Source organism: Kryptolebias marmoratus, linkage group LG8, assembly GCF_001649575.2.
Source record: "Kryptolebias marmoratus isolate JLee-2015 linkage group LG8, ASM164957v2, whole genome shotgun sequence".
Lineage (NCBI taxonomy): Eukaryota > Metazoa > Chordata > Actinopteri > Cyprinodontiformes > Rivulidae > Kryptolebias > Kryptolebias marmoratus.
The window spans coordinates 5148117-5160846 of record NC_051437.1 but is presented as its reverse complement, the minus strand read 5'-3'; the positions used below and the strand labels follow the sequence as shown (position 1 = coordinate 5160846).

Here is a 12730-nt window from a genome sequence, read left to right as displayed (position 1 = left end):
AAAATTAAACGAAATAAACATTTGAAATATATGAGTTTGTATGTAATGTATGAATATAATATACAAGTTTCACTTTTTAAATGGAATTACTGAAATCAATCTACTTTTTCATGATATTCTAATTTTATGACCAGCACCTGTATGTATGCACGCATACATTTGCCTAGAAACTAGACGTTCAGATGAGAAAACAGTGATAAACTCATGCAAATGTATAAAGGTTTATTATTAGCTATTATAGTATTCTTTCACACCATTTTTGAGAAAGAGTTGTTTTATAAGGCTGACAAATGATGTAAATTTGGCCCTTGTTTGGGTAGTCTTTAGTCTAGCATGGAGGACAACTTATATCCTTTGCTCTGACTGCTGTCACAGCTGATGAGGTACTGACTGATATTAGACAGCATCACTTAAAAAATGACAGTAATATTTGTTCAAACTGCTGTAAAATCTTTAAAGGTTTGACTATTGTAGGTGATTAACATTTCCTCTTCAGATTGCTGTAATCTTAGACATTGTTCACACAAAAACAGTTTTTTCCAACATTATATTTTGTTTTTTTCTAAAAATATCCTCTGAACACAGCAAAGTTTCAGGAAATGTCTTCATCCATACAGAAATGCCAAAAAAAAACCCAATATGTTGTAGTAACTATACATGTGGTGATGTAACGCTGCAATGAAAACTAACTCAAACCAGGAAAGATGGTGTGGCGCAGGTGCAGAAAGCTTGTGCTTTGGATATGAAAAGTAAACAAGAAAAAGAAAAGGACACCCTAGGGTTATGGGTCAGATTAGAGGTGGGACCATGATATGGTTGCATTTTGGCCGTTATACAAAAAATTGCAAGGGTGGCATTTCAAGATATTTTTAAATTTTTAACCCATTTTCAAACAATACCTTTTTTAGGGCTCCTAAAACACTTTTCCTGTTTGGAAGGCCCCTTAGGAGTGGTGAGCTAGGTGTTTCCCTTAAAAAAAATCTTGTTACTTAACACATCCCTGTGATTGCTCCTTGTTGCAGGTAAGATACTCCAAAAACCTCACAACTCAGCTTAAAACATCATATATGTTCTTAAAAATGCACTTTTCCCAGGTCCTTATTGTTCAACTTTTCTCCACTCAACTTCAGGTTTTAGTGAGATCCTGTGTTAATAAGGGGCTTGTAGCTGCTATACGGTAAGTGTGCTGATCTGGGTACAGTTAAAATATCTCAACCTGATCTGCTGAGAAATCTCTTCATTCTTAGCTCATGTCTCCGTGCAGAAACTATGAGTTATGATTTTCCATATGCTGAATATGCCTTTCAACGCTGCAATAACATTAATATTTATTCAATTATTTAATTATGTTTGCGTGTATGTCATCTCAGTGACATCTCAGGGTTTAAGTTGGAAAAACAGACCTGAACATATGGTGTTTAGCTGCATTTGTTTCCCTTACCTTCACCCGGAGTGACTTCTTTTCCAGCTGAGCGAGTTGGGACCAGTCTGGGCTCCCAAAGCACATCGGCCACTTCACTTTCTTGTTCGTCATGACATCCGTATTATACGTACCAGGTCTGAATCATGAAATAACATTGTGTCAGCTCAGTTCAGCACAGTTGCATCGAGCTACAGGTTAGTGTCTGTGTCTCACCCTGGGCTGTTAGCAGTACTTTGTGTGCTTTTAAACCTGAGTGCGGTCGAATTGAATGGTGTTTTGCCAGGCGGTGTGACTCTTGACTTGCTGTGGTCCTGCTGGTACTGCTGTGGTGAAGGGGTCACTGTCTAGAGATTCAGATTACAAACACAGTTAAAAACATATTTGAGACATTAGAATTTGCTTTCATAAAGTTGAAAGACGAACAAGAAACTGATTCAATTTGCAAGGTCAAGACTTAAAACAAAATGACATAATAATTCAACAATTAATTTTTATAAATCTAAAACCTGTGGTTTGTAGCAAAGGAAGGAGTTTTAAGTTCCGTCATGTGAAAATGACTTCAAAGTTATTAGATACACTTAATGTTGGCTCCATTTCTAGAAAATGGGTCCAGATCTATACAACCATCTATGTTCTGCTGCTTATCCATGGTTGGATCCTAGATGCAACAGGTCCAGGAGGGAAATCCAGACATCTCTCTCCCAAGAGACACTTTCCAGCTCCTCCTGGGTGATCCTGAGGCTCTCCCAGGTCAGAGGGTTGGAACCTCTGGGCCTCCTCTCTGCTTTTTGCAGACGATATGGTTCTGTTGGTGCCTTCAAGCTGTGACCTTCAGTGTGCACTGGTGTGGTTTGCAGCCAAGTGTGAAGCGACTGGGATGAGAATCAGCTTTAAGTCTAAGGCCATGATTCTCAACTGGAAAATGGTGGAAGAACTACAAAAGAAACTTAGTTCAACAGTTGCACAGTATACTCCAATGAAAAGATTTAGAGAGTCTGGGAAAGTTGGACTGAAAATCTTCCATGACTTTGTCAATTTATCCACACAGGTATGTCTTTATTTTAGCAAACCTTTGCCACTTGATGCAGTTCACCATTGTATTATGAACTGCACCGTTAAATTGAAATCTGCAAAGAGAAAAACAAAAATAAAATCTGAACAAAAACCTTTCTAGGTTTATGAGCATAAGGCCACCACAGATGGACAGAGTAACAGTTGAGATGTGATGTGTGATTAGATGAGCTCACCTTTTAGCTCGGTGAGAAAAATAATGGACATTTTAATCTTTAACAAGTCAAACCACAAAGACCATGTTGTTATTAGTAAAAGGTGTAAAAGGCAGTGTCTCTCACGGTATGGGGCGCATAAGCACCTGTAGCGCAGTGCTTCTCAAACATTTTAGCTTCTGACCCAAAACATAATTCTGGCAGAGGTCCAAACCTTTTCAACAGGAGACGTATCTGAGCTGAAGGCAGGCCAGTCAAGCACATAGACTCTAAGTGTCGGGTCACAAAAGTTTAAAATGTTCACTCTGAAAGACTCCAAAGAACTGAGCAAACTAACAAAGAAGACTGGCTCGACAAGGGCAGAGCTCCCGAGCCCCCATACCTGATTGGAGAAAGAAGAGTGTTGTATAACTTGCTACACAAACTGGACAACATTGCACTCGGCAACAAATTGATTAAACAGCAGTGAGTTCTGTTGAAAGACCGGCACAGGTTATTACTGCCCACTGACTGCAATACTCCTACGTAATTATGGGTGTCAGTGTATGACTTAAAACACATTTATGATTATTCTATCCCTAACCGGGCTTCTGTCAAGTCAGTGAGGAAATCTTAAAAACACGCCACTGAACAGAACAAGGAGAAGAACAAATGAAAGGATTTTCTCCAAACACAACATCCCAGCATATTTCAAACCCAACAGGACTCTCAGACAGAGGCTGGTCAATCCTAAAGACAAAACACCCAAACACAAACTGAGCAGTGTGGTGTCTGCAGTTCAGTGCAGCAAAGAATGTCCAGAACTCTAAATTGGAGAAACCAAACAGCTTCTCCACAGAAGCATGAATCAACACAGGAGAACCAGCTCTTCAGGACAGGACGCAGCTGTTCACCTACACCTCAAGGACAAGGGACACTCTTTTGAGCACCAAAATGTTCATATTTTGGACCAAGAAGATGTGGTTTGAGAGGTGGGTGGAGGAATGACAGTTTAGGTTATATGATTTTTACAGATTTTTCATGAGAATGTTCAACTGATAGTTGATGGTTTTAAGCAAACTCTTGTTCTTCTAACAATGTATTTGGTAGATATAGAAACTATTTCTTCTTTCCCCCAGTGTATCTCTCACTGCTGTAGGACTTAGGTTTTTCTCTTAATCTCCCCAGAATACAGCCAAGTTTCCACAGACTTCAATAATATTTGAGCTCAAACTATTCTTTTCAAACCTGGAAGTAAAGAGTCTTTTTAACTTGTCAACATGAAACACTGTAGAAGCATAAAGATTCACACAAGTGACCATCACAGTCCTCTATTGCTCACGGTTCACACATTGACTGTTTGTTTGAGGCCTAATTTTCATTCTGTTCCTGTGTGGCTTTTACTCAGGGAGTAACAGACAGAGGGATGTGTAACCATGGTGACACTCATGAGCCACTATTGACAGTTTCAACATTTCTTTTTTTTATCTTAGTTCTCTTTGCAGACTTCTTACATACTTTATACATCAAAATATAAGCTTTTTCTTTTCTTAGTTTAGATTATACAAAACAGATGTTGGAATTTTGGGCAGTAGCTGCATCAGCGCTCTTCAAGGTTTCTTTAGAAATGTTTTAGTTACTAAAATATAACTTTAAGTAAAACTGCTTTCATGAACGAAGAAATCCACTGAGATATAATTGATGTTTCTCTAACATACTTTGTTACAAGGTGGAAAGCGGGCAGCAGTCCTAGCAGAGAGGCCGTGTCCTCGCTTACTTTCAGGTTTCTTTTCTAGCTCATAAATGATGGTGCCAAACTGTGGGAAACAAAAGGAAGGAGATATGTTGCTCATGTATTTTGCAAATGACCAACAAACTATTCCATGAACAAGAGCGTTCCAAAGAATATTTCTTCATAAAACAACAAACATGTGACATCAGTTCATTAATGGATTTATTGGACACACTTACCTTATGGTTGTCATAGCAGCCAGGGCCGAGATGTGGCGCGTCATGTCGCAAATGTTGGTTTCCCAGCCTGTCGGGCGCGAAATGGAGCGGGAAAAGCCTCCTTTCCTGCGAGCTGCTAAATACTACTCTACGAGAAGGAACTGCTGACATTTTTAAAGGAACTTGTTGGTAAAGACACGGAAACAGCGGGACAGAGAGATGAGCTGCACTTCCGTGATAGGCTTTCTGTTTGTGACTGGCTGTAACTATGGCAACCGAGTGCTGCTGCGCCGACCCAAACACTGTGTTTATGATAGATCATAGACATGAATACGTATTCATGTCTGTGTGATAGATAACTAGCTAGCTAGCTGGATAAAGCTATCTTTATAATTTCAAGTCTATTGGTGTCTCGCTCCAATTCTGCTTCCCCAGCAAACCACAGCAAAAACCAGATCACTGCACACATTTAAGGGTCCATGCTTTCTCAAAACGCAGAGTCTACTCATCCCCTTCTTTTATAGGGCTTAATTGTCCAGTCTGTCCTTGATGGTAACGCCCAGGTACTTATAGTCCTCCATCTCTAATACATCCTTTCCCAGAATCCTCAGTGGTTGTGAAGCTGGCTTCTTTCTCCTGAAGTCATCTCTCTGGTCTTTGAGACGGTCAGCTGCAGGTCCAGTCCACTTCACAAAGTTCTCCACTGATGTCCTGTACTCCATCCTTTTGTTCCTCAACTATACACCCAACAACAGCTGAACAATCAGAAAATGTCTGCATGCAGCATGCCTCAGAGCTGCACTGAAAATCAGTGGTGTATAAGGTGAACAGGAAGGGAGAGAGCACTGTCCCCTGTGGTGCTCTGCTCCTGTCACTAACCTCCACATTAGACAAGACATTTACCAGATCCACAAATTGTGGTCTGCCTGTCAGATTATTGTCATATCAACATCATATCCATTGGATGTACATCTACAACTGATTAACCTTTGGGGCCAAAAAATGGCTCTAATTTAGTCAGTTTTACAAATATCAGGCTCAAATTTGGTGCAGCTGTAGCTGAGTGTTGTTCACAACACATACTCCAAGTGCTACCATTTGTGTGAGCTCTTTGCTTAAAACTTTAGCATTAACTGTTGGAGTCAACCCTGTTTGTTAGCAAAATGTCTCATGAACCACTGGACATGATTTAATGAAACTTTCAGAAAGTAATCATCGGATGTACAGAAACAACTGATTAACTGTATGACTCCATCCAGTTCAAGATGGTTGCCACAGCTAATCTACATTAGCCAACGCATCTATTACATCTTGCGATATCACATAGGACTGCACATATTTTTATTTTAAAAGGTTTGACAAAAATAGCTAAAACTCATTTCTCATAAGATGATCTTCACTAAAAACTTTGGCATGGAAGGTGGCGGACGATATGAATTCCTTTAAGGAATGTTAGGTCTTTAGTTTACTGTGAGACAATTCCTACTAGTTTGATTAAATTTAAATATTTGGCTGCTTATCCATTGTTGTTATTTTTAAGGTAACTATTCAATCAGTGAAAATAATCTAAAATGCAACCCTACAACAAAGACATTAAGTACAGATATCTTTATTAGCAATTAAAGACAGTGTCTTTTACATGGCATGACAATTGCATATATTATTTTTTGGCAAAAGTAGGACTGATAAATTGTCACAAAATTAATTGATAACCCTTAGATTAGGGGAAATATGAAGGGCACATTAAAGAGAAAGGTTTTTATAAAAATAAATTACAATTCAAGTGATAGCAAAACTAAATCCAGAGTTGCTCTGTAAGGCAAACTTTAAAATAGTATCACTTCAGAACACATCCCAAATGATCCATTATATACAGGCACTTATTTTATTACTAATACTCTTTCAATTAGTTATGTTGGGATAATCAGTAAACAAAAACTGAGGTCTGAAACAATTTTACAGCATTCAACAATTACATTCATTTGGCAAAAGAAGGCATTCACTGGTAAGAGTAGCACTTTTCTAGGGAAAACATTAGGTGGCACAACCTTTGTCCACATGCTATCAAAATCAATTTATAAAAGCTGCAGCAATTTTGGGACAGGTACAAATAAAAAGATAAAATAGAATGTGCCTTGGAAGATACCAGTATCTAAAAACACAAATCAAAGAAGTCAGTAAAGAAATTAAAAGAGGAGCATCCAATATACAAAGGGGTTCAGAAGGCAATGAAGACACCAATGTGAGAATGCATGTTTTTGTATTTTAGGAGGGCTTCACTCTGACTGAGGGACTGAAATCGATGGACCTTTGGGGTCATCGAAGCGATCCATGGTGTTTAGCTGCATTATCATATGCAAGCCATACACTAAAATGAGCAGCATGAGCAGTGAAGAGAGCAGGCCCATCCAAATCCCAGCCGTGAAGAAACCTGCACAGTCACTGGCGTAGGAGAAGTTTGTTCCATTGGCCAAACCAAAGCCCTGAATCTGCATCATAAAAAAAACAAAAAACACAAAGTATGCGTTAAATACCATGGGTACAGTATTTATTTTAAAATTCCATTAAAACAGCACTCGATATAATGCGCTTAGGAGTAAACTACGGCTATACCTGAAAGTCAATAAAATTGAGTCTATCATTCTCTTGTTCCTGATTGGTGATGTTTGGAATCAGCAGGGCATCTTGGAAGCTGCTGACAGACTGGCAATGGAAGGAATACTCCGCAGGGGCGTAGATGCTGTTCCTCCCAATGAAGGACCTAGTTAAACCATTCGCCTGCAGCTGCACAGAGTCCAGGGTGAACCAGTAACGTGCAGACACTGGATAGAACTGCCGACTCATTGCAAAACTGCAGATCAACAAGGAAAAGTAGCTTAGTAATTTAGTTTTTTTTTTATAACAATGAGAACGAATGAGAAAATAGTATCCAAAATTATTAAGCAATGATCTTTTATCATCTGACTGCGGTGACTACGAGCAGCAGTCTAAAAGAACAGATAGCTCAAGTGAACAATAAATTAGTTCAGCATTTAGGAAAAGATATGATTATTTTTCTTTTTTTATAAATAATTATTCAAGAACATTAATATCTTATGTGTTATCATGTGATATGAGGCAATATCCAGAAGCAATATGCTACAGCTTAACAACCTGACTGGGCATTATGCTGTCAACTAGACTGACTCTGTTCCAAAGTAACAGAATCTACTTTAAGGCACATCTACAGAAAAACCCTTAGTAACACATCTGAGCTGATGGGTTTAAACTCTTACAGAAAATAAATCAAGTGTAGAAAAGGAGATATTCAGTTGTTTTTTTGTTTTGTTTTATTACACATTTTTCATTTGAAATTCCACAATTTCCCAAACCCAAATGTAAACTGACTGCAGTTTAATGTTTGATGTAAAATTATTGGATCTGAAAAAGGTTTTCTGCTTAAATAAGTTTTTTTTTTTTTTTTTTTACATGTATTTATTTATTATTATTGGCTTTACAATGCAGGAGAATAAACTAGTAGACTAACCAAAACTTGGCGTTGTGGTTACTATAACAATCTTTTTCATGCAGTTAATGTGAAAAATGCCCTGCTCATTTCAACTATTTAGATATTTAATTTTTTATTTTTAGAAAATGCAATGGGAAACACTCTGGAAACAAAAGTATATTTCCAACCTCTCCTGTCATTTTTCCACCCTAATCCAGACCTATTAAATATTAAAATCAAATTGCATTCTTTTCAATCTTGTGTAGGAACCCTGGACATTTCATGAGGCTAAACTGAGAAACAATTTAAAGGATATATGAAATGATCATGCCTGCTTTCTCTTTGCCAAAGTACACATACACAAAATGTAAAATTTCAAACCTATTTTTTCTTGTACAAGAATTATTAATTCACATTCTTAACACAAATGTATTTAAACTCTATTTACATTCATTTTGACAGTTTCTCTATAGTAATTAGGCAGCTACATTTTAAATTTCCATAAATACACTATACTATAAATAAACAAACCATATAATAGTTTTGAGCCATCTATATGTTCTTTATGTTTTGTTTTGAAAGTGAGAAGTGATGCATTATTGAGTTATGTGCAAACAAATTAAAAGATCATTCATGAAGCAAAAACAGTGTTTGTATTACCTTTACAAGCTCTCAAGTCAGTATTTGGTGCGACCATCTTTATATTTTAAAAGCCTGAATCTTCTTTAGCAAGCTTTTTATCATTCATTACCTCTGCCAAGGTCATAAATTATAACAGTGATTATATCAGATCACGATCTGGGTCTGACTATCTTTTAATGACACAATGGCCTTGGTGGAGGTTTGAGCTGTCCCAGTGCTTCTACTTCAGGAACAGTTCTCTAGGACATCCCAAAACTCACCCATTTTGGCTATTGTTCTGTTCTGTCAAAATGATCCCATAATGCTTCAACAATGTTAAAGCCTGGCCTCTGAAGAAGTCAATCACTGACTGACGTTGGTTCATTGTGTTGTTTTCTGGCCAAGTGTGCTTTAAATGCATTGGCAATGTTTCTACGATCATTGTCATTGAGGAAAATAAACTCATTTTCTAATCAGAAGTTTCCAGTTTGTATTCATCAATATAATGTGTTCAAAGTAGAAGCCATAATACCCAGTTTACAGGTGCTGCCATGTTGTATTTTTGGAGCCAGTCCAAAAATACACTTGGGATGCGGGAGTGAAGCATACACACAATCATGTTGTTTTTTAAAACATCAAATAACTACAACTAAATGTATTAGAAAAATGAACACCTAACAGGAAGGTAAGAACCACATAAATCAACAAAGTCAACACCTGGAAACAATTTGATGAGGGGTATTTCTTTCTTTTTGTCTATTCAGGCAAATGTCCGTTTCATTTACACAGACTTGAAACTTAAACTGCAGCCAACCTACAGGGGGCGATTGTGCTGTTTCGACTTCAACTTTCGTATTTATGTTCTTGTGTCTAGTTATTAATATATGTTGATGACTGCATTACATAGTTTGAAAAATCCAATGCTCATAATTCCATCAGTTTTTAGAAAATCTTCAACATCAGTGGCTGAAAGGCAACCCCCAAACCATGACACAACCTCTGACGTGTTTTACAGATGACTGCAGGTTTTTACTGTTGTACCTCTTGGCTGAACTCATACTGATGTAAATTTTAACTAAAAAATTTGAATTTGGGAAAATTACTCTATAAGACTTGTACTAATTAAATAAATAAACTAAATCCATCAGTCATTATCAAGAGTAGAATTTTTGATCTACTTTTTGTGCAACTTAGACTATGTTTTCCTGTTTTCTTTCCTGGATAGTGGATTTTTAGAAACCATTCTTCCACTAAGGCTACATTTGATGGAGGTTCTACAAACTAGAGATGGATGAAATAAATAATAATACAAGTCACAACTTCTGTTTCATGTTTTTGATGGATTTTTTTTTCTTTTTCTTTAAAGACATGAATTTAATATACTGTTGAGCTACAGTAAATAATTCTTAGGCCTGTCCTTCATTTGGCCAAGTTCCTCACATATTACTAAAACCCTATACAATGTCCAGCCACATGCCAGGTTTTGAATGATTTAAAGGTCACAGGTAATTGGCTCGACAAGCAGGAACATTGCTTTGAGAATGGTCAGGCACAGGACTAAAAATACCAGAAGAAGCAGCCAAAGTCCAAATATTATTTTAAGTCCTTCAGAATATCTGGGGAGTAATGATCAAAAAATAATATTTTTTTTAATAATTACAATAAAGCCTGGCTCTTTAGAAGATAAAATAAATAAATAAGGGATGGATCAAGATTTTTTTCACAGGACTGGATATTGTTCCTTCATGTATGAAAATTAAATGATCTTACCTTAGTTTGAGGCCTGATGGATGATTGAGCACAAGCCTAATATGAAGGGAAAAGAAAAACACATAAATGCAGTTTTTTTTTCCTTTACAAAACAACTAAACATTTTCTTGACAGCTGACAGAAAAAAGGCCACCTTACAGTGAACTGACGTCGTTACACATGGATCCTGTGGTGTCAGGGCTTTCTGTGAAAAAGTCGATCCACTGTGTAGAGCCTGAGAGGCTGACATTGAGATTCTGAGCCCACAGCATTATGCACGGATTTCGTGACGCATTTAAAAACACTATGGGTTGCTTGACACCAGGTGCAGGGGTTTGTAGTAAGGACCTGCCCACTTGCTGGTTTGACGCAGATGTTTCTGGAATCACCTGCAAAGTAAAACAAGTCATTTATGTCCTCAATAACTCTTAGTCAAGTATCCAGCGTGTTTTTTAACTTTAATTCTCTTTGCTAATTATATTAAAAAATGATATCTTACTCTAGATGGCTGGAGTCCTGTGTATACTGCAGTGTATGGAACATCTCTGTCTTTCAAGAAACCCAGAACTTTTCCAATAATCTTATCTGATGACACAAAATACATCAGAATTAAATTTATTGTAAATAGCTATATAGTGCTGATTACAACTATACACCAGCAAAATACTTAATTTGACACTTATTGTTCCAAAAAGTTAAAAGTACCATTATGATTTAGGACTTCCTTGCATGACTTGGGTGAGCTATCAAAATAAAAAAGGAAACATTAAAGATGTTAAAATCTCAAACTCAGACTATATGACTGATTATCCTTGAAAGTGAATAATTATATATTTTTAAAAACCTCACTCGCTACAATAAGGCAGATTGATGAGCAGTAGATTGTTAGCAGATGTGGTGAGGCTCAGGTGTGTGAGTGTCTCTGCATCAACAAGCTGAGGTGAAACACCAAGCTTCTCCTGCAGCAGAGAGGGGATGACAGAGGGGCCAGCCCACTCCAGGGCAGGAAGTGTCACCGATGACGAGGATTGCATCGCAGCCTGAAAAAGAGCGAGTGAAAAAGGTTATCATTCCCATATGCCTTCCTTTTTGGCAAATTAATAAGTAGCTGATAATCAAGGACTAATATAAAACCTACCTCAAGGTTTTTAAAGTTGCTTTCCTGCTTGTTTCCAAACACTCCGCCAAAGAGAGTGAAGTCATCTTTGCTTAGCTGAGAAAATAAATTAAAAAATAAATAAGTCTATGTTTTGCAAACCACAACATCAACACTATAAATTAGTTATAGTGAATGATTTTTTTAAACCACAAACAAAAGCATTGAACAACATGCAATTTAGGAAGTGTGAAATGGGAAGTACTGTGAAAGCTCACTATCACGCCACAATGAGACCTCTGTTGCGGCGTCATGTGCAGGGCTACTGCTTCGCTACATGATTCATCATGACCGCCGAACCTTTACTACAGGACAAAGCACTGACCTTGTCCTGCAGGAACAGGAGCACAGTGTGTGAGCCAGAGCCAAAAACAGAGGTGAAGTAGACGGTCAGCTCTTCAATGGATGTTATATGACCAGCCGTGGGTGGGGGCAGGAGTGGTAAACTTTAGAATATAATAAAATGACAAAGAGGTTAAAGGCAAATTATTTCTGTTAGCACCCTACCTGCTTCAAAACCTCAGTACAGTTATAACATCAGTTCCTGTTGTTTAATATATTTGCTATTATGAGACTGCCAATTGATTTAAAACAAGCATAAAAAGTTCGTAATCATTTAGATTTCGTTGCAGTTAATAAAACAAATGTATTTAATAACACTGTTGAATAGTACCAACCAAAACTCCTGAGAGAAGAGCTAACTCTGACTGAAGCATACATCCTTCAGTCACTTCATACAAAATGTTTTTTTAATCACATTTGCTCTATGTGTAAATGACCTGCTGCTTTCAAACTAAGAATCTTTAGTTGGCAGAAATCCACTTAGCTACAAGAGTTAGCATTAGCATTGAAGACAGGCTTAGCTTTGGGAGTGAGTGTTGCTACACAATTAAACAACATTAAAGTTAAACGCTACCTGTCACTAGACCACATAAGGAGTGGAACTTGTGCCGTGGCGCTCCCCGGAGCCGAGCAGATGGCGAAAAAGACGAGAAAAATCAACAATCCTCGACCGAAGCTCTTCATCTCTGCCATTTTTCCTCTTTGCTTTTCCGCACCGCTGGGGTCACGTGACCCAGACCAGCTGACAGTCATGTGCGCAGCTCTGAAGAGAGGACTTCCTGCTTTCTTTCATTCAA

At 37.6% G+C, this 12730-nt stretch overlaps 2 protein-coding genes across 2 annotated transcripts in view; both read right to left on the bottom strand.

The window, feature by feature from the left end:
• The window catches only part of LOC108237600 (protein pitchfork), a 7376-nt gene extending 2027 nt beyond the window's left edge, over positions 1 to 5349 (bottom strand). Inside the window, exons 1-4 of the mRNA XM_017419138.3 lie at positions 4600 to 5349; positions 4347 to 4445; positions 1637 to 1767; positions 1442 to 1559 (exon numbers count right to left, since the gene is read on the bottom strand). Coding sequence (XP_017274627.1) covers positions 1442 to 1559; positions 1637 to 1767; positions 4347 to 4445; positions 4600 to 4749 — 498 coding nt within the window. The 5' untranslated portion in view covers positions 4750 to 5349. The remainder of the gene's footprint in view (positions 1 to 1441; positions 1560 to 1636; positions 1768 to 4346; positions 4446 to 4599) is intronic.
• An 822-nt stretch (positions 5350 to 6171) lies between these two features.
• atp6ap1b (ATPase H+ transporting accessory protein 1b) lies at positions 6172 to 12667 on the bottom strand. Its single transcript, XM_017419110.3, has 10 exons — positions 12508 to 12667; positions 11917 to 12037; positions 11574 to 11648; positions 11285 to 11475; positions 11141 to 11178; positions 10935 to 11020; positions 10595 to 10824; positions 10457 to 10492; positions 7192 to 7429; positions 6172 to 7067 (listed from the first exon to the last, which is right to left on the bottom strand). Exons 1-10 carry the CDS (start codon positions 12624 to 12626, stop codon positions 6855 to 6857), a joined length of 1347 nt encoding a protein of 448 aa, XP_017274599.1. The 5' UTR covers positions 12627 to 12667; the 3' UTR covers positions 6172 to 6854.
• Positions 12668 to 12730: the final 63 nt, after the last annotated feature.